Source organism: Mus pahari, chromosome 12 (assembly GCF_900095145.1).
Source record: "Mus pahari chromosome 12, PAHARI_EIJ_v1.1, whole genome shotgun sequence".
Lineage (NCBI taxonomy): Eukaryota > Metazoa > Chordata > Mammalia > Rodentia > Muridae > Mus > Mus pahari.
The window spans coordinates 32,609,207-32,631,767 of NC_034601.1; the positions used below are offsets into that span (position 1 = coordinate 32,609,207).

General features: G+C 43.8%; 1 protein-coding gene across 2 annotated transcripts in view; it reads left to right on the top strand.

The window, feature by feature from the left end:
- The window catches only part of Hgd (homogentisate 1,2-dioxygenase), a 49,818-nt gene that overhangs the window by 9,928 nt on the left and 17,329 nt on the right, over nt 1-22,561 (top strand). For both annotated transcript variants that reach the window (XM_029544703.1, XM_021209685.2), the window contains 3 exons: nt 1,992-2,097; nt 18,642-18,701; nt 20,628-20,719. In XM_029544703.1, coding sequence (XP_029400563.1) covers nt 1,992-2,097; nt 18,642-18,701; nt 20,628-20,719 — 258 coding nt within the window. The remainder of the gene's footprint in view (nt 1-1,991; nt 2,098-18,641; nt 18,702-20,627; nt 20,720-22,561) is intronic.

Below are 22,561 nucleotides of genomic sequence, written 5' to 3' on the forward strand. Positions count from 1 at the left end.
GGCAACATTCCCTGCACCAGAATTAAATCTCTGTCCAGGGCAATGTAGTGTAGCCTGGGGAGTTTGATAAGCTCAGTTGAAAAATAAGGGACACTAGGCATGGCTCACCCATCTGCTTACAACTCTCCCTAAAGGTATGCGCAAGAGTTTTCTAAAAACATTCAGACCTCTAGTAGGAAAGTATGTGCCGCACCATTTATGGGTGAGTCAACTCGAAGGTTCTCAGCTAGTCACTCCTCACTGCCCCAAAGCACTAGGAGTACAAAAACTATTAGAGGTGCCACCTATCTCTGAGACAGCAAATGTGGAAATGTTTATATTGTGGTAAAAACCCAGATGATTAAGAATGAGCAGTTCAATAATTGTCCAGTAAGTGAGTGCCTACTATGTGCCAGGCATCTTAGGTAGGTGGATTGCAGTCCCAACAGCCCTAGGAGATAAAGATGAAGAGAATTGGCCTGGGAAGTTGAATCATACAGCCAATGCTAAGACATACGTGCTCAGCCCACAGGTTCTTGTGAGTTGGAAGGGCTTAGTGAATCCAGCATCTGAAGTCGTTGCATCAAGAGCTAGAGGAATCAGACAAGCATGGAGGAAATATAGCCTATTTATGGCTCAGATACTCAGTGTCAATCCAAACAAATTTCACTCTTGAGTTTGGACCAGAGCCTGTTGAACACAACAGGTCTTCCATTATCACAGAAGGGTCCTTATCCCTCCTCATCCTGCCAACCTCAGAAAAGATTTAGTGAGACTCGGTATTCCTGTATGTCAGCGGACTCTCTTTTCCCTTCCTTGAGGCAGATCTGATCCTGGAAAAGAGACCTTCGGCTAAGGCCTTGACATACATAGACAGCAAAACTTAACAAAGACTAGAAAAGCTGAAGTAAACCATAATATACTACATTAAAAGCCCGGGTGTATACTTTTATAACTACATAGAGAACTGAAAATTCTTAAAGTTCTCACAATTAATGTCAAAATAGACTAAATAAAACCCAACTGAAATCAATATGGGACTATACAAGTAATTTACAGAAAAATTACAAATGGCTAATAAATAAGCAAAACTTACTCAACCTTATTCAAAATAAAGGACACATTCAAAAATTAGATTCTAGCTGGGCATGGTGGCGCATGCCTTTAATTCCAGCACTTGGGAGTCAGAGGCAGGTGGATTTCTGAGTTTGGGGAGCTCAGCCTGGTCTACAGAATGAGTTCCAGGACAGCCATGGCTACACAGAGAAACCCCGTCTCGAAAAACCAACCAATCAAACAACAACAACAAAAAAATTAGATTCTATTTTTTCACTTTTAAGACTAAAGTAATTGGAGCTTGAGAGATGGCTTAATAGGCAAAAGCATTTACAGAATAAGCCAATTGTGCTTATATATGCGTTAGAGATAGCCAAGGAAATGTATGAGAGGAGTGTGTTAAGTGCTGGACCTCTAATAGCATAGAAAAAGTTGTGGAAAAACTGATCGTCTCCAGGACTGTCTGAATTTATGAAATTATTTCTCCATTACCATAAATCACTTTGTCATTTTACAGGACAAAGTTGATTTGTACTTTTAACAAATAACAAAGGCACTCCTCGTACGCTCTCAGGCTCTCTAGGATGTGCTGTACTGATGTGGAAAGCAAGAGTTAGTATCCCATGATGCGTTTCTGTGCATCTCCGTGTACATGTTCCTCATGGTGCTTCTTTTCCCCTTCCAGTGTTAGGAAAGGCCAGCCTTTGCTTTTTGGCATTGTGTGGATAGGTAGGAGCCAGAGCCTCAGCCTGAAGAGCAATGGGCATCATGGAAGGAGTGAACAGAGCAGAGTTACAGCCAGGAGACATTACTGAGGAGAGCTATGTCATTGCCTCTTACATCTAAGCCCACAGATGGTTGCTGAGTGACTTCTTGATGGCATCTCCAGAGCCAGTCTGTGTCCCTCAGAACATTACCTACAGCTGTGACTTTCTGTTTTTCTTGTCCCCGCCTAGCTGGCTGTATAGGATTCTCCCTTCAGTTTCTCACAAGCCCTTTGAGTCCATCGACCAAGGCCACGTCACCGACAACTGGGATGAAGTTGGCCCTGATCCTAACCAGGTAACCTGTCCCCCCCCCCCCAAACTGAAACACACAGTGTAGTCAGAGCCTTCAGTGGAAGTGTTTACACTGGGGCCAACATTACTGAAAACTTAGAATGCATTTTAAAGTAAGTGCTGAAATATCTGTTTGTGACTCATATTTGAGTAGGGATCTTGAAATGCATTGATTGGTTGTGTGTGTGTGTGTGTGTGTGTGTGTGTGAGTGTGAGAGAGAGAGAGAGAGAGAGAGAGAGAGAGAGAGAGAGAGAGAGAGAGAGAGACTAGAACAAGGAGAGCAAAGCACGTTCTTTTTCTGTTTTGTTTAACACCATGTAGGTAGGCATGGATGTGGTTCAGACTTAGTTATGAGCTGTCAAACTACTTGCATGCACATAGGTTTTTGTTAACCTCCACCTATCACAGAATATAGACAACACCTTCAATACTGACATCCTTAAAGAGCGACTTCTGACGTCTGGTATAGGAATGAGAGAATTGCCTGTTAAGTCTTATGGTGACCTCTGTCACATTCTCTGCCACCTCAGGACTGGAGGTCTACATGCTGGGGTGTCAGGCTCGTGGGACACCAACACACTGTTCAGGGGAGGTGAAACTCAGTTTAAGATAGGGGTCCCAGTCCATGTTTCTCCAGGTGAGAAACAGTGGGGGCTGGGTCAGAGACTGTGGTTCTCAAACTCCAAGGCACCCAGACACCACCGAGAACCGTGAAGAGTTGAGAACAGGGGCTCCTATCCTCCTGGGCACCCAGATGCCCACTGGGAACCTGGTAGAGTTTGAAACAAGGTAGGGGGAGCTGCAGGGCTGAGGTGAGTCAGGGGTGGGGAATCAGACTTAGCTCAGGATGAGAGGCAAGAGTGTGGAGGAACCTCCTTCTGCCAGAGACTTAGGCAAGGCTAGGTATAATAAAGATTCCCACCCGCCCCTGCCCAGGTCCTTGATGAAGGAGATAGTCCTTGCTCATCCAAGCTGTTTATTTATTCATGGAAGATGAGGATACATACCACTTACTCAGGTTGAACCAGAGATGAAATACCTTTTGCAGGAAGGGATGACTAGGGAGAGAAGCTCATTGACTGTACTCGCAGCCCCTAGATACCTCATTAGCATGGAGATCTCTAGGCTCTATACTATATGACATGACCAGTTGTCATGGTCCTTTTAGTGGGGTGTCATGGTCACATGCTCAGGGACAGGATTCTGGTCAGGAGCTAGTTCGAACTCCTGCCATTCTCAATTTTGAGTTTTATCCGGGTTCTGGTGGCATGGTCCACTGCCCCACACAGGTATATCCAATCAGCGTTGTTTAAACTCTCAGTTTGTAGCAATGACCCAATAATGTAATGGACAGGACTCTTTAAAGAAAAGGCAGGAACATTTCCTTTGTGTCTAAGTTTAGGTACAGGCCTCTGCTCCCAGGTGTGAAATCCTACAGAGGAAAAACAGGCCTGGGTTTGCCTGCCAAACCCCATGACTTACCAGCTGCACTTGAGCCCTAATGCCTCACATAAAAATGTGGCTGGTTGGTTTGTGTAGAGAAGATTTGAGATGGTACTCTATTCTAATCAAAAGTGAGGATTTGAAGTGAGACCAGAAATTACTAAGCCCATACCCCCTCTCCAACCCCAGTTCTGCTGCGTGGGAAGTTCTCTACCTACTGTCAAGGCAGAATCCTGGTATCCCATGAAGATGCTGTCAGCTGTCAGTCTAGGACCCCTGCAAGCATCGGGCACCAAATGTGTTTGGCACTGGGGTACCTGGCAGCCGGCAGAGAACCAGGATGGTGCTTCAGTTTTGACCTGTGAGAGCAAGAGTTGGTGGCTTCCTTCTCCCTCCCTGGGGAGGACTCACCATTCACCTTCAGTCCAGGAGCCTGGGGTTCAGGAACCAGGTATAAGAACCTACCCTCGTCCCTGACACGCCCATCTCCCAGGCTTGTGATGGAGTTACCTAAGAAAGTCTTTGCTGGCCAAGTCAGTGGTCAGACTTGGAGAGGACCCCACAGGAGGGTGTGACTGTGAGATTAAAATGTCTTGGTTGTACCTGTTTGTGGTGTAGCTTTGTATTTAAATAGCAAACAAAAAAAGGAAATAAACTTGAAACTTATTTGTCATCTTAAGAATAAAGCAAAAAAATTAAAATATTTATTGCCAGGCAAAAACAAATAAACTGTGAGCTGTGCCGAGCTGGGAAGGATTCTGGAGAGTGGGTGTAAACATTGTTACAAGGTCCCTGGCAGGTAATAGGAAAAACCATGACTCTGATATGCCATCTTGATGCAGTCACTTATAGGCTGTGGCAATCCCTGACTCTTAACCTTGTGTGATTTTCTTTTTTTTTCTAGAACTGAATATTGAACTTAAAGATTCCATATGTGCTAGGCACGGGAACTAACAAACTATCTTTCCAGCCCTCTTCTTATTTTCTATTTTGAGACAGTCTCACTAAGTTGCCTAGGGTGGCCTCGAACTCACTCTGGGCATATCTTGAACATGGGAACTTTCCGCATCAGCACGCTGTGTAGCTAGAACTGGGGACCTGTGCCACAAGCCAGGCTTTTTGTGAAGTTTAGTGGTCTAGCAAACGCCTTCCCTGCTCCCCTACAGACAACTGCTCCTGTCTCCTTTTAGACAACTGGAGAAAAAGGTCAGCCCCTGATCCAGCTCTCTAACCCAAACCCCTCAGATTAAGGCCCCACGTAATTAAGGACTTTTGGCTTGCCCCTGCCTCATCCTTAAGAGAGACAGACTTGTGAAGCACACAATTTAACACACACACACACAAACACACACACACACAAACACACACACACACACACACACACACAGAAAGAGAGAGAGAGAGAGAGAGAGAGCATCCTGCCTTTACCTGATCCTCCTTACCTCAGTCGTGCTTCCCCCTTGTCTCTAACGTTTGAGAATTAACCACCGCCACAGAACATCCTCGAGTTATCAATTTCCCACTTATCTGACAAAGGACCGTAAAAATCTGCGCTCATGCTCTGAGATCCTGTTTGACCTCTCAATGGATGACATGAGCAATGTGAAAGCATGACCGGCAAGAGACAGAGATGAGGAGAAAGGGAAGCAAGCTGATTAACGTTGGCGTGGAGGGAGGAGTCATGGCAGAATGATTACTGAACAACCAACAGGTTCTGGTGCTTAGACATCATCATCACAAGTTAGGGGAACGTGATGAGGGACTTTATTGCCGACAGACAGATTCCTAGCAAGTAGATAACGTCCCCCAGGTAACCTCAGCACCAGACTCTGGACAAAGACTCTTAGCGCTTCCCTCTCTCCACAGTTAACCTTTCCATTGATGACACTGTGAGGCATTGCTTGAACAAGATGGTTTCCCAGACAGATGAGAGCATTTCGGCCCCTTTCTGTGAAAGGAAGAAGCGAGAGGTTGAGGCTGACCTTGATTCACTTTATCTCAGCCTGCCCAAGCGGGGAGGGGGGGCGGGGCGGGGTTTCTCTTCCTGAGCGCCTAGAGTTAAATTTTAGAATCTCCAGTTCTCTCCTCAAGTTGCTGGTCTGCTTAGCAACAGGACTCTATTTTCTCCAGGAAAATAGGAAGCATGGCACCTATGGGTTTTCTAAATGCCAGTGTGGTGCTTATTATACGCCAGCGTGGGAGGATTGAGAGGGTATTTGGCCCACAGAGAGTTTTCCAATTCTTTATTCAGGTGGCACAGGAAATCCTCAATTATATTTCTGACAGTTTTCTCTAATAGAGCCAAATCTCCCATCACACAAAGGAACAAAGCGGCTATGAAATGACCAAATATGAAGAAAATTAAGCACAAATGAAATTATCCCTGAAAAATCTCTTTAATCACCTATAAAGTATAGGATATATGGTTCTGTGTATGCTACCCACAAGATGGAGTTCCTATGTAGACTAAATTGAGAACCGCTGAGCTAGGCCAAATGAAGGCGTACAGGGCATGTTTTCTGGGCAACTTGGGGGCAGCGTGTCTATGAAGATAGATCATAGTACATAACTGGTGGTAAATGGGGTGGGCTGGGAGCTCCAGGGTCCTCACATGTGCACATTACCCAGAAGCAGCTTCGTCATCCAAACTTCAGTGCATCATCATAATCGTGTGGGCATCAGTGGGGCCATTACTTTTTTCGTATGACTTTATTAGGGGCAGGGTAGGTTTTAAATCTGACCTTTAAGGAAAATACATAGTGCAACCTTCTGCAAGCATGAGGTATAAGGTACTTGGGAACCGACTCTTGCTACCTGCCGTTGCCATGACTACGGTGCTGCACTTTGCTTCCTGCGATTACATCCCTTCTTAAGGTTATTTTGAAGTACCGGTCACGTGCCATAGAATCTGTGAAAGCACAACTGTAAAGACTAACAGATCTCTGCCACAAAATGTTTGCTGATCCATAACAGGTGCTAGCCGTAAAAACAAGAGACAAGGTTCGGGGACAAGTTCCCACCATCACCTGCAGCCTGGATAGGAGAGCTGAGGGTATTGCTAAATAAACATAGGGGAAGAAATGCATTTCACTGGCTATAGATGGGGAGGGGTCAAATATGACACCTAATGAGAATTTCTGGAGTCAGAAGGACTCCATATAAGGAGAGCTGTGGTCATGTTTGGATTGATTGAGGTTACAAAAATTGGTGTGTAAAATAGGGTTCCGTAGTCCTGGTCACCACTGTGACTGGATTTATGTCATGGTTTTTATTGGTTATTTTATTGGTTCTGAATTAGATTCTCCTATCTCTTACCACTTTGATTACCACTGTTACTAAATTTGGGACATATCAGAATTTTAAAATTAACCTTATGTCAATAGGATTCTTCTAATTAGATCCTCTCTGTCTCTCTCCATCTCTGTCTGTCTCTCTGTCTCTCTCCATCTCTGTCTGTCTGTCTGTCTCTGTCTCTGTCTCTGTCTCTGTCTCTGCCTCTCTCTCTCTCTCTCTCTCTCTCTGTGTATGTGTATGTTTCTCTCAGAACGGTTTCAAATTCATTATCCTACTGCCCCTGCCTCTCAAATGCTAAGCATATAGACAGGTGCTGCCACACCCGGCCTTGTCTTCCTTTACAAGTATTTAAATTCTAAAACCTCAACTGATGTAGGAATTAGTAAAATAGAAAATGGATGCCTCTTGTCCTAGTCAAGAATCATGTGGGTTTCAGCTGCATATGCTAAGTCATTATTTCATAACTAGTTAGCATACATTTTACAAAGAAGTTCCGGCTACTATGTTTAAAAGTTTGAGTCAATGGTGAGAAACCAGAACAGATGTGTTGGAATTTGATGGCCACTTCCTAGTAGACTCCCAACTCACTGACTTCCCCACCACCACCCTCCTGTGTTTTCCATTCTAACACCACATTGTTGCTTTTCTTTCTCTTCTTTCTTTTTTTTTTTTTTTTTTTTTTGTTGTTGTTTGTTTTGTTTTTTGTCGTTGAGACAAGGTTTCTCTGTGTAGCCCTGGCTGTCTTGGAACTCACTCTGTAGTCTAGGCTGGCTTTGAACTCAGAGATTTTCCTGCCTCTGCCTCCCAAATGCTGGGATTAAAGGCATACACTACCAGCACACCTAGCTTGACATTGTATTTTTTCCTTCTTGAGCTTGTTACCTTGTCCTTGCTTTGCATTCCTTGAACACTTTGTATATGGCGGTGACCAAACAGCCTTCTCCTCTGCTCACACACTGGGAGAGATGTGCCCTTAAACCCCACAGTACCTTTGTGACACCAGAGTCATAGAAATAGCAGCTAACCATTGTCTTGACCTGTGTCACCTGCCATCTGCTCCCCTTGCCTGATATACACTCTGGCTATTCTTGTACATATCTAGCCTTTTGTCTTCATTTACTCCTTGACAAGTTAATATCTCTTTCCAATTTTACGCTTCATTAATTAACCACAGCATTCTGCATTCATCACTTCCCCTTCATAACCTTTTCCAAATATGTACTCCAGGCTCCCTTGAAGGAAGTCTGGGAATATTATATTTAGGTCTCTATCTGACAGCTCTTGCTGGCTGAAGCCTCTGTGATAGGTGTGTCTTTACCTGTCAAAGTCCAAGTATAATACTTCAGGAACTTCACCAACTTCCTGCATTAAGGATCCTTGAGACTTTGAAGATTCAAGAAGTATTTGCCACTACCTCTAATCTAACCCCAGTCCTACAGAGAGCATCGTGATAGTCGTGATAGTCATCCTGGATACTTCACAGAAGACCGCAGTCTTCACAGTCTTTAATTTATATTTGATCCTGCATCTCAGAATCAATGGGTGTTCTTAAATTCAGCCTTTGGATGTTAGTTCAGTCCATTGATATCTCATATAAGAAGTATGCCTAATTTTGTTTATTGTGTCTTTCCCCCTAACTTATGAAATCTCATAATTTCACGAGCAAATATAAATCCAGTTCAAGTTTACAGATTCCTACTCGAATTCTGAGCCAGCAGTTCTTTTCAGAAGTCAGTCTTTCCGTTTTTATTTTTCTTATTAAGATCCCTAATGTGATTGTCTGATGCTTGGCACGGTTAAAACTTGGGCTACGGGGATTACCACTTGGTTTTCAACTAGTATGATCTGGGCCGTGTGGGAATTATTTCCAAATTAATTAAAGGTCACATCATAGAATTCCTTCTGTCCCAAAACATGCAAATTATCAGAAATGCTGCCAAACAGTAAATTCTCCCAGAACCTTCACTGTCCAACTCCCCAGATCTTGCCATATTGACAGCATCTTTTCTCCAAGAATACCTTAGGCCTTCCTCCTTCTTTTGTCCTACTCTTTCTTTACAATCAGGTGCCATCATCTCCCCTACCCTCCTCCTCCCCCCCTCCTCTTCTCACAATGAACCTGAGTCTCATTTATTCTAAATGTGTACCATAGCCCCAGTCCTGACAGACATTTTAAGAAAATAATTTACCCCTCACATCCAATTTGCCTCCTGTTAACTCCTTCATCCTATGTAAGGCGCCTGCCCTGACTATAGTTTACCCTTGTACTCAGAAAGCTGAGAAAGCACGATTGTGAGTTTAAGTCCATTATGGGCAATATAATGAGGCCCTAACAAAACACAAAAAAGGAAGGAAGGAAGGAAGGAAGGAAGGAAGGGAGGGAGGGAGGGAGGGAGGGAGNGAGAGAGAGAGAGAGAGAGAGAGAGAGAGAAAGAAAGAAAGAAAGAAAGAAAGAAAGAAAGAAAGAAAGAAAGAAAGAAAGAAAGAAAGAAAGAGAAAAGAAATATTCCCCATCCATTTTTCCCATGTGTCCTTGAGTTGAAGACCAATTATATTTGCCCAGTTTGGGCTCGGGCAATCCCCTGCCTCAGTTTCTTAAGCAGCTAGGACTCTATCCCCATGTTAGGCCTTATCCCCACAAATAGGAGGTTTTTATTTAAAACTTTTGTAAAAGCATCGATGCAGAATCAACCACGTCTAATGTTTTGGCTTATCCCTTTTGCTGTGTTCCTTGTACATATGCATGAGGAGGTGATTCCCAAGTCCCACGCAACGAGGTACCAAAGATAGCTGAAAACCATGTCAATTCTTACCTGATCTCCTGAAAACATTAACAAACATCTAATATATGTCCTGAACCATCATTCCGTAAACATCCCCTTCCTCAGTTTTACCCAGCATCTAACCCTTTCTGAGCTGAGATCTTTTCTCTCATTCTCTCAGCTGCCCCTAGATTTTTGCCTTATTCCCACTTGTTCTTGGTTCAACGTTTCTACACTCTATCTCCTGCATCTAGAAAATGGCACTAGTCACATACCTTCCCATGGTGAGACTGAAGCTCAGGGATATCCAGTGAGAGTATCCAAGTCAGGATTACTCTCCGTGGAGTATTGTTGAGCAGGGAAACTGCGAATATTCATAATTTTTAAAACATTGTTTGCTTATATCTACTGTAATTCGCCCATGGTATAATAGCTTTATTTTTAGTCTTTTAAAACTGTATTCTGTGTCCTTTTCCATATCTTATACTTCTGTTGGTAGATATGTCTTTTAAAAATAAAATTTACCTAGTGTATGTGTGTGCGTGCCCACAAGTGCTTGTGTGTGTGTGTGTGTGCGTGTGTGTGTGTGTGTGTGTGTGTGTGTATATGTCTTCCCAGCACTTCAAAGCATGAATGCTGATCTGCCTTTTTTGCTTCTGAACCTATGTCCTTCCCTGGATACCATGACATTATAGAGAAATCAATGCTCTCCAGGTCCTGAACTAGACTCTCACCTCCTCATTGTGTCCATCTCCTGGAACTAGGAGGCCCCTCTTTCCCTGCCTTCCTTACCCACCTCTCTTCTTCCCTTTCCTCTTTGCAGTAGTTTGCTGAGGATGCCCTAACAAACCCCAGGCAGATCTTGTGGCATTCCTTTCTCCGAGCTCTGCGCCAGACACTGAAGCGGGTTTCTTCTACCGAGCTTGCAGAGGTTAACTTGCTCCTTGGTCTTCTCATCTCTGTTTTGTGCCTGTTCTTGTAAGAGCTCAAATTGTATTCAATTACCAACCCCGCCCCCCCACCCCCACCCCCAAGGACCTCACTGGAATTTATGTACTCTGTCAAGATTCTACCCAAGCGGGTCATGGTGGGTACATACTCACAATCCCCACATTCAAGAGACAGAGGCAGGAGGATCCTGAGTTTGAAGCCAGCTTCATGAGACTCTGCCTCATAAACGAATGAACAAACAAACAAAACAAGTGAGTAAATGACAAACAAACAAACAAACAAATGTGTCTGGCACTTTCTGGGGGATAAGGACCTATGAATGAGCGACCGCAATCCAGACCATAATACTCTTCCTCATCCTTACCTCCCAAATATCAACCAGTGAATTGCTCTTTTGATGGATTCTCTTTGCCACACATACATAAGGAATGATAAATGCCTGAGTCAGATGAACCAACAGGAAGAATTCCTTGAACAACAGAGGAATTTTTTAGCTTGCTTTAAAACATTGAAGAATGGATCACACTTTAGGAAATCCTCTAGAAATTTCTTCTGAGATATCTCTGGGTTTTCTCTCTTTTTTTTTTTTCCTTAACCCTTTAATGTAGTTCCTTATGTTGTGGTGACACACACACCCCCATTTTTGTTGCTACTTCGTAACTGCAACTTTGCTACTGTTGAATCATGATGTAGATATTCTCCCAGTTTGCTACTGTCATGAATCATAATTTAGCTATTTTCTCAAGACAAGGGTTTGCTGATGGGGTTGCAACCCACAGGTTGAGAACCAAAGCTCTACTTCCTCCTATGCCTCCTGTTTAGCACTGGGACCACCATCAGTCCAGGAAAAGTGTGCTAAGTTGTTTTGCTTTGATATTTTATGCTTTCTTGTCTTCCTGAAATTTTCTCTTTTCTTATAACCATCAATTTATCAAAATCTCACAAATAATTTAAAGCTGGTCTTAAATATAAGCACTGTTTTCTTCCATTGAACTCTTGAGCATTTCTTAGGGTGTCTGAGAGGATCTTCTGTCTCCAGGGTCTCTCTCTGGTCTGCAGCACCTAGCACATACCTATTTCCAAAAACTGCAAATATTTGTTGAATGTATACCCTGGTAGCTCAGATCTCACCATCCTATAAATAGACAGGATTGCATTTCCCTAAATGCATCTGCTGGCAGTGGCCAGCACCGCAGTGCACATGGCCTTGTGCAGCCCTTTTTTGAACAGCTTGCTTGATCTTTTATACAGTTCATCTCTATCAACTTACGTTTCACTCCTTGGAAAGATATTGGAGCTGTCTGCAAACCAAGTGATTTCACTGCTTGTATCTCTTATTTCCATGTATATGGATGTCCAATGGGCCTTGTGCCAGGATGTATTCCTGAAGGAATGCTTCTGTTTACACATCTCTTTCAAAGTCATTTCCGCTGTTTATTTTCCTACCTGGTGAATCTTCATGCTTCGGGGTCTTCTGTAATGCGTTCCTTGAGTACAGAGAGTCTCACCTCCAAACCTAGCATAAAATAGTGTTTGATAAATATTGTATAAGTGAATTGACTTCAGGGGATTGGGTAGGGAGACTGAGACTGAAGGTCTTTAGCTGGGCTAGTGTTCTAAGAGTCATACTGAGACACAGTGCCCACCAGAGGAGCAGAAAATAAGGGTCAACTTGAATGACCATTAAATGGAAAAGACCTGGGTTTAGGACCAAGGAGATAAGGAATAGTTTGGAAAGCAAATCAAGACGGGGGCTGATAATAAAATACAAAGGTGTAACTAAAGGAGTAAAATATTGGTGCCATTTTTAGTGGGGAAAATTGAACTTCTCTAAGCTATCCATGTTCTCATGGCTATAGAAGAAGCAAGATAAGAAGCAAGCACGAGCAGGATGGGGATGAGAGCTTAAAGGATGGCGATGGAGGGTGTAAGTATAGTAAATATGTATGTGAATATCACAACTAACCCCATTTTTGCATGCCAACCTAAAGGAAATAAAAAGAAAGACAACAACTATAAGCATTTCAGAGAGCTGTGAGAATTAAGTCACCCACTAACATTTATTGTAAACTGTGTTCTACAAGTTTATTCAAGACGCTAAATATTGTATTCCACCTTTCCATTGGTAAGAATTGAACCCAGGACCTCATACAAACTATTCAAATGTCCTACTATTGAGTAATTGTCAAGCCACTTAGTCTATTTTCTATTACTGTAACAAAATCACAGAGATGAGGTAATTTATAAAGAATGGAAGATTACTTAATATGAAGTCTAAGGGCTGGGAAGTCTAAGCATGGTGAGAATATATGGCGAGATCCTTCTTGTTGCACCAATGTGAAGGGTATTTCATGGGGAGACAAGCTATGTACGCCTGGCTCTCTCTTTTTCTAATACCATCATGGAGCCCCCATTTTCATGACTTCATTTTCTCTTATTTACCCAAAGGCCTACTTCATTGACGTGTGAATCATGGGGTTAAGTTTTCCACACATATGAACACACTTTCTATGGTTTGGATAAGGACCATATGAAATAAATTGGTTCCCAGTGAGGCACCGATACATAGTAGTGAGCTTTTAGGCAGTGGGTTTTTTAGGTCAGTGGAAGGGGGTCTAGTCTCAAATCCTTCTTGATATTCCACCCATGGCAGAGGCCCAAAGCCTGGGGCTTCTCAATCTTATACTGGAACCTCCAAAACTATGGGCCAAAAGAAACCTTCTCTCTTTGTAAGTTAAGTGACTCAGGGATTTTGTTACCACGTGGAAGGTTGACTAACACATTAAACCAGAACTCTGGGTAACGAACATAAAATCCTCAGCCTTGCATTCAGGGGCAAAGTCACACTGGGAATCTAAGTTTCCATCCACAGTGACTCTTTTTTTTTTTTTTAAGTCCCATGAAGGACTTTAAAAAGTATAAATATATTGTCTTGGATCCTCTTTAATGGCACTCTAGCCCCATTACTCCCAAGGATCTCCAGTGGATCCATCAAAGCCTAATTTATCCCCACATAAACTATAGTTCCTTCTCTCCTGAGATTGCTAGATTGGCTAAAGACTTTGTGATTCACTCTTTAGTTCATCCACCTCTGTTTCCCTCCTTGGTCTAAGAGTCAACACTACTGATCATCCGGAACCTGCTCCAACCAGAGCTGCGGCTGACACTGGCTTAAACAGTATTACCCGCAAGTGACTTTAACATTCTTGGATGAGGTTAGCAACTTGTAATAATTTGTCCACCTGTAGCCAGCCAGTGTGAAGAGTATCCAGGTCACCCAGGATAGCTGAGTCCACGGCAGATTTGGATGTTGTCAGTGAATCAAGGCATCTCAGTGTTGAAAGATCTTCACAGCTTCCAGGCAAATTTCAGCCTCCTAACTTTAGACATATTGAGGATTTTTCCTTTCTGTTTCCTTTTTATCTCTGGGCATGAATTTTCGAATCTCTTTCATTAAATGTTAACAAGGATTCTCTCTCTCCCTCCTTTGGAAATGTTAACGAGTTTTTAATTTAAACATTGAACATCCTTAGAAACACTTTTCAAACTCTTTTACCACCTCACTTTTAGTGAATGAAAGTTTATTCTCCAATAGAATTTGCAAAAAATAAAAAGCAATTGGTTTACACTTTGGAAATAACATTTGGACTTTTATAAGAATTGTTCTCCAGGCTTACAGTTATTCATTTCTTCAACCATTCAATAAATATACACTGGTACATACTATAGTCTAGATATTGCATTAGACACTGCAATCTATGTCATTGTGTCTTAAAGTCTTAACTAAATTCCAGATGGGAGGAGCTATTCAGTGATTGTATACAGTATGAATAAAATAAATGGTTATGAAATTGTAACATTATGTTATGCCATTGCTGAGCCACTTAAATACCAGGAACAGTAGCTTCTAAGCTAGGAGACTGGGAGTCCAGGATCCAGGGGTGAGAAGAGAAATGTCTGATAATGGCTTTCTCTTGGGTCTATATCTGGGTCATCTTCCCTCTGTCCTCACACAGCTTTTCCTCTGACTATTTGTTGGGAATGAGGTAATTGTTTGATTTGTTGTGTTGGTACTCTGGTTTCAATTCTTTTTTCTTTCAAAAGACCTTTGTCTATATCCCAGTGCTGTAAAACCTTCAATCCTCCTGCCTCAGCCTCCCAAGTGCCTGAATTCTAACTCTTCTTAGGCTACCACTCCTAAAACACAAATTGTATTATTTAATTTAACCGTATTTACCATTGAAATCTCCCAAGCAATTTCACTGGAAGTTAGGGCTTCAGTATATGAATTGGTATGTGTGTTTGTGTGTTGGGGGTGGGGCTGGTCAGTCCAAGAGGTTTTTTTTTTTTTTTTTTTCCTTCGATCACAAAGTATTCTTTCACTGTCAGATGCTCTTCTCTTAGAGCTCATGGGATTCCAGCCCCACCCCACCCCACCCCACCCCGACCCCGTGACCCCATTGTTACAATAAGAAAAGCAACCCAACAGGGGAAATGATTTACCCACAAAAGCCAAGTCTTCCAGTTTGCTCATGCATGGCCCTCTTGGCCTGGGCTTACCACAGTGACTCTTCTGCAGCAAATGTACTAGGCTTGTTGTGCCAGGAAACGTTCGTGAACCCCAAAAATGTCCACCAAGAAGCCGATAGGGTCTCTTTTATTTAAGCTCGAACTTGAGCCACATCACCATCTCTGATACAGCAGAACTGGAAGGAGCCCCCTGCCTAGTTTTAGGCAAGCATTTATAGAGGCAAGAAGGGGGTATCTAGCCTGACACACATCTGATTGGGGTTGGGGGACATTATGGCCTTTAACATAATTGGCTGGTGCTGGGAGCCAAACCATAAACTTCACTTCTGTTTTCCTCCTCATTGGTGGTGGTTAGGAAGTGAAGTGTCAGGGACAGGCCTGTAACCTGGAGGTGCAGATTTTGGGGGGAATAACCTAGAAACTGGTGCTAGACACAGGTCTTATTGGAGGGTAGCCAGGAAGCTAGTGCTAGATTCCAGTTTGTTAGTTAACTCAAGTTCAACTTTAGGTCAGGTTCTGTAAGATGGAGTTTGAACCCCAAAGATTTGGTCTTTCAGGCTGAGCTTCTGGTCTCAGCAGGGAATGTTCTGTACTACACTCTAAGGGCAATTTCTGTCTGCCCCCTTCACGTTCACCAAAACATCACGTCAGAGCTCCTGACTAAAATCTCTTGCCTGAGGATCCAAAGTTGAATTCCTCTTGTGGATTCAGGGCTTATCAGAACGATTTCAGCATCTTTATCATTCCTTTTCGGATAGGTACTTTCCATTCTGGACATGAACTCTTGTGCAATCCAGTGCCATCCGACCCAACAGAGATATCATTCTTCTCCCTGTATCATCTGTCATTTGAAGGCAATCCTTCTTACATTGGTGAAGAAAGGCTCCCCGGGGGCCATTGCTTTACCAGGAATGTGGGCCCCATGGATGGCAGGCTTCCTATATCAGCATGTGGCTGTATTTTTACCCACCACCTCAGCCTCTCTCTCCTTGTGGCTTGAGAGTTGGAGTGCTACAGAAGACTTTGGAGAACTGAACTTGACAATCCATCAGGCTCAGCTTTTCCCTCTCACAGAAGAGCCTCTATTCTCTGAGGCAGGGCTTCACTGCAAAGCACAACAGATACCTAACCTTTAGGCAGATTGCACCTGTGTCCTAGAGAGCAACAGCTATGTAGCCAGTAGCAGTTCACTTGCAACTATGCTGCCTCCCTGCCCCAATGTGTGCTCTTCCCGGCTTCTCTTCCTCCCCCCTTCTCCCTCTATGTGAGAGTGTGTGTGTATGAGAAAGAAAGAGACACACAGAGAAAGAAAGATCTTCCTTAATATCTCCTTGCCCTTTTTCCCCCCCCCCCCCGCTTAGATTTACTAACTCTTAAGCCTGGATAATTTAAAAATCAATGCTATCTGGAAGTTGGCATTGCAACCCCCATGTCTAGCTTGAGATGCCACAATTTGGTTTGGCTGGATGGATCATTGCTTGATTGACTGCATAGACTTTTCTAAGCATGACGCTTGCTTGGTTCAGCAACACAGTAGTCACTGAATCTCTGAGTGCTGGAGTGTTTAGAAAATGCTGATGACTAGGTCCCATTTCCAGAAGTTCTTATTTAATTTGGTCTTGGTTTCAAAGGCCGTCCAGTTGATTCTCATGGATATCCAGGGCTGAGAATCTCTGGTTAGCCCTGAATGGTTGCCAAGGCAACGATTGATCTGATACTTAAATATCTTCCTCTGGGAAATCTATAATGATGACTCTTTTTCAGGTGATTTTTCTCCACTGTTATGGTGGCGGGGCAGTAGGCAGTGGTTAGTAATAGTCCCTGGCCACCCCTTGAAGCTGCAGCAGTACCTGGGTGGGGATGTAGCTCTGTGGTAGAGCATGTGTTGTGCATGCAGAGTTCTGAGTTTGGTTGCCAGCACACATACTATCCTACATGCTCAGTGAAGTGAATTTTCTGCTAAGTCTTTAGTTCTCAACAGGACAGGATATTGACTTAAAGAAATAGGGGAATGTTTTGACAATGGGTGTGTGTGTGTGTGTGTGTGTGTGTGTGTGTGTGTGTAGCTACAGCATGAAGGAATATAACAGGTATCTTGTGGGCAGGAACCAGGGGCAGTGCTAAGCTTCTCTATGCATGAGCCTTACAACAAAGAATTACCAAGCACAAAATGTCCCTCCCATATGTATGAAAAGGGTTGGAAACCCTTTCCAGATCCTTGCCCCTTGTGACCCACGAGGTATCATGATGAATAGAATCAGTCCTGAAGTATTTGCTGCATTCTGAAACTCAATTTCAGTGGTCCTTTTCAAACCCACATTTTGCATCATTTTGTAGTGGTCTCAGAATGTTGTCATCCCCTTTGTCCTTAGGAAATGATGGGTGCTGGCTGACTGTGTGATACACCCAGCAGAGCCCTTCCCATTTGCTCTTCCTGTCTGGCTGCCTTCTCAAAACACAGAATGAGCAGAGGCCAGCGCCTGGATGGAGCTCCTGCCCATCCAACCTTCACCAGGCATAATAGCCAATGGAGCTAGCCCCAGGATGCAGGTCACTCCAGATGTGCTCTGGGCTTCTGGGCAGATGAGCTCCCAGGCTGGCTATGTCAGGCCTGATGCTACGCTGATTAATAAACACTGCACTGGTGCGTTGAGCACGGCCTGCACCTGCTGATTTTTCTCCCCACTTCCTTAGATCAGTTCATTATTGAATTAAAGACCATTGCAATTTAGAGTGAACCATTGGGCAGCCTGGGGACAAACGCTAGGTTTGGGGAAGAAATCGAGGCTGGCACTGCATTTACCAAATCCAGTCTCAGCTGGATGCGTTTTTCTTTCTCTTAAGGAAATAATTCAAAACTCCAAGGGCTGGAAGTAGAAGGAGAACCTTCCCCTGCAGTGTCAGGAGCCCACACAGCGAAGCCGGCTTGCCAGGAAAGGGAGCTGATTATAAATAGCATGAAAGCGGCATCAGTCAAAACTCACAGATGTGCCTGAGCAAAATGTTAAAAGAAACACCTTCTGAGAGAGGGAGCGATGGCTTGGCTTCATTTTTATAATTGAAAGGACTAGGAACAAAGACACTTTATATTCATATTAAACACATACCCCTTCAGCACGCACATGTGTGCACACACACACACACACACACTCACACATATACACACACACAGAGAAAGATAGAGACAGAGATGGAGAGAGAAACAGAGACAGAGAGAGACTAAGAAAGAGGAAGAGAAAGAGAAAAGGAGAGGGACATATCCCTATAGCATACACACATACACACCCCTACAGTGTACATACACACTCCTATAGCACATATACACAGAGTCATATACTCCCAGAATACACACACACACACACAGAGAGAGAGAGAGAGAGAGAGAGAACCACTTTAAAGAAATGATAGATAATCATTAGTTCTAATATAACAAAATCACCAATGGCCAGAACCTCACAGAGAGAGCAGTTGTCCATTTTCTCCGGTGTAACTGAATCTATTTTAATAAACTTATGGTTCCCTCCTGTGAAGTCATTTCCCTGTATGGGTATTTTTTTTTACCCCCAGCTAAGATGGAAACCATTTGAGATTCCAAAAGCGTCTGAGAAGAAAGTGGACTTTGTGAGTGTAAGTGAATATCCTCCACGCCTCCCTCTGCCCTCCTCTGTCCTGCGGTGAGTGATCTAGCCATCTGCGATCTGAATGCTGAGAAGCGGTCTAAACCGGAGGCGGAGGCGGCAGAGACAAAGCCACCTGTGGGCAGCATGGGGGCTGGCTGAGGGATGCCTTCCATACAGGCACCATATGGCTCCTGACACCAAAGGGCACCCAGGAGCTTTTTAACCTCACAGAAAAGGCCAAGGAGGGTAAATTTTCTTTCCCTCGAGTGCCTCTTCTCTGGGTTAGAACCGGTCTTAACCTTTTTGACCCATGATGCCTTTGATGGTTTGGTGAGACCTGTATACATAATTATGCATTCATTTATTTTGTTAAGTTTTTTATTATTATTATTATTACTGGGTGTGTGGGGGCAGGTGTTTGTTTGGTTGGTTGATTGGTTAGTTGGGTTGGGTTGGGTTGGTTTAGTTGAGATAGACTCCCCTCCTGCAGCTCAGGTTGACCTTGAACTCCTGAGAGTCCCCTTGCCTCAAACCCAGGCACTGGAACTACTGCTATGAGCCACCATGCTTGTGGTGGGTGGGTAAAATAAACTACATCAAATTACACAGACAATTACATTGAAATGCAATGATAAAAATATTTTTAAAAAATCGATAGTATTTGTTTCATAGTTAGAAACATGCCTCCTAGTTAATATACTAGATCATAAGACCTATGTGAAAATCCAACCACTATAGCATGAAACCAAATGATATTTTGAGATACCTGTGATGTATGACATAAAAATGTCCCAGTCACTGACAAAGTGACAGGCGCTTCTGCTGCTGCTGTGGCTTGCCACCTGCATTCATAATACTTGAAGGAAGTGATACATTTCCACACAGATTAGTAAAAATAAATACAAAAATAAATGTTCCCATCCAAGAGCTTGAAGACCCTGAAAGGGGATACCAGGGCTCAGATGCATCACCGCAGATGGCAGGCAGGGGAGCACAGAGCTCACTGGCAGGCCTTCTCCATAGCTGCAAATGCTGGCGGTACAAGGACACCTGCGCCCACAGCAAGAAGTGTGTGGGTGAAGGGACTGGAGCTGTCAGGGAGAAGTGCTCCAAGAGGACAGAGGAGGATTCTGCAGGCCAACTTGGCTCCCGCTTTACTTAGGGGCCCTCCAGGTGCCCAGTGAGAGCCCAAACTGTTGAAATCACCTTGAAGCCTTTATCCTTACAAGTGTCCCCATACCTTGTGAAGACTCACGTCAGTAAACCTCAAACTGATCGATCCATTAAGGGACAGAAGAAGAAGAAACTTGCTTCCTGAGAGATATGGATATCTGAGGAGCAGTACCCTCTCTGGTTTTGCATCCTGCCTGCAGGTTTGGGGCAGAGTGATGTCGTAAGAAGTCTCTGCTCCCTGACCCCCAGCCCCATGTCAGGGCTCCCTGCATTGCATCATCTGGTCCCAGAGCAGAAGGACATGCAGTCAGTTGCAAAGTCTCCCCCTGCTATGTTCTGGGGAAAGTAGCCTGGCCTTCCTCATGAGAGAGGGCTGCTCCCAGGGAAGTGTGAACTCGAGGGGCACTAAATGTCAAGGGAAGCTTCAGGCCCTCTCCCCACAAAATCCTTCTACCAGCTATCCCTTCCTTCCTGAAGGGTTCTTTTAGTCAGAATGAAATGTCCAACTTGAATTCATTTAAAGAAATGACATCATGCTCTCTAAGTTCATCTGCCGTTAAGAGACAAGGTCTCGGCTATCATCTCGAATGGGACACAGCCTACCAAGTATAAGTTAATACAGTTCAGGCAGCCTTGATACCAAATGGCCCCTAGGACATTCTCAAAGGGAAGAATACAAAACCAGGCATCAGGGGTCAGGGGTCAGGGGTCAGGGGCCTGAGCCCCCGAAGCACCAGCCATTCTGTCTCCCCTCTCCCAGGGCTTGCATACCTTATGTGGAGCAGGAGACATCAAGTCTAACAACGGCCTCGCTGTGCACATTTTCCTGTGTAACTCCTCCATGGAGAATAGGTAAGAGCCTCAGCTGTTGGGACATGACATGCTCATCCTCCAGTGCCTATTAGGCAGAGAGTGAAGACCTAGTAAACTCGTGTGTGCAAACACTGTTCTTTTATAATTATTCCCCTCTCAGAGAAATGTTGACGTGCATTCATTGATAACAACAAATAAGAGGGGGCTGGAGAAGTGGCTCAGTGGGTTAAGAGCACCGCCTCTTCTTCCTGAGGTCCCGAGTTCAATTCCCAGCAAACCCCATGGTGGTGGCTCACAACCAGCTGTAATGGGGGTCTGATGCCCTCTTCTGGTGTGTCTGAAGACAGCTACATAAAATAAACATAGACATAAAATAAATGAAATCTTTTTTTTTTTTTAATAAGAATTTCTGTTAGCATGGGGGGGAGGGTATAGGGGACTTTGGGGGTAGCATTTGGAATGTAAATGAAGTAATTACCTAATAAAAATTGAAAAATAAATAAATAAATAAATAAATAAAAAATAATTTCTATTTTGACAGACTTTCGTGACATAGACAAGAATGTCAGGTAACAGTGTAGGCAGAAAAGGAAAGGTTAGGGCCTTGTAATGAAGGAGCAGCTCACGTAGGCAGGTTGGGGACAAATAGAGTTAATTTCTAAGGGTCCGTAGGGTTCAAGTCCACAGTCATGCTGCATGAGCGGTTCTGAAGGCAAAGTAACAGACTTGGCTTTTGCTAATAGCTAGTAGCTCGGCATAAGCTTAATGTTACTGCACACTAATTAGTTTATATCCTGAGGTCTTTAAGGAGGACACATGTCACAGCACCTATGTGTACAAATTAGGACAGCTTGAGGAATCACTTCTCTCCTTCCACCATGTGGGTCCCAGGGATCAAACTCAAGAGTCTCAGCCTCGGTGGCAGATGCCTTTACGTGGTCGGCTGTGCCACTGGCCTCTGTATTCTGTTTTGCTTTGCTTTTGTTTTATTTTTAAAAAGTAAATAATATCCCTCCCTGTCTTTTCTTTGGAAAGCAGACCATCATGGTGGCTTTGCGTGCCACCTCTAGAACAGTGGCTGTAAACCACTGGGGGGGGGGGGGTCGCACGTCAGATACCTTGCATATAGGATATATATTACATTACAATTCATGACAGTAGCAAAATTGCTGTTATAAAGTAGCATCGAAGTAATTTCATGGTTGGTGGTCACCACAACATGAGGAACTGTACTGAAGGGTCGCAGAGTTAGGAAGGTTGAGAACCACTGCCCTCGAACTACACTGTTGTTCTTCAAGCTGAATTTTGATCTTGCTGACTTAATGAACGTATGCGAGACATTCAACTTTTAAAAGATTGTTTTTATTTATATTTTACTTTATGCATATCGATATTTTGCCTGCATATATATATATATGCACCATGTGTGCCTGGTGCCTGTAGAGGCCAGAAGAAGTTGTTGAATCCCCTGGCACTGGAGATAGGGACAGTTGTGAGCAACCATGGGAGAGCTAGGAATAGAACTTGGCTCCTTTAGACAACAAACAAGTGCTCTTAACTGAAGAGTCATCTCTCCTCCTTTAGCTGTTCCACTTTTGAGTCATGAATCAAGGCCAAGATTGCAGCCCGATAGGAAGCACTGGAGACCTCCCTTTGGGTCTAGCCATGTATGAGGTCATCCCCCACACTCGCATGCACACACACACACACACACACACACGCACACACGCACGCACTCTACATGAGCCACAATGGCTTCCCTTTATTTCTCTCTAACCCCATTAGCCTCATTGCTCTAGAACACCTGAACGTGCTTCTTTCTTCTTTTGCCAGGAGTCTCTCCTCTTGCCTAGATGACAACAGACCTCTTGTCCAAAGCCT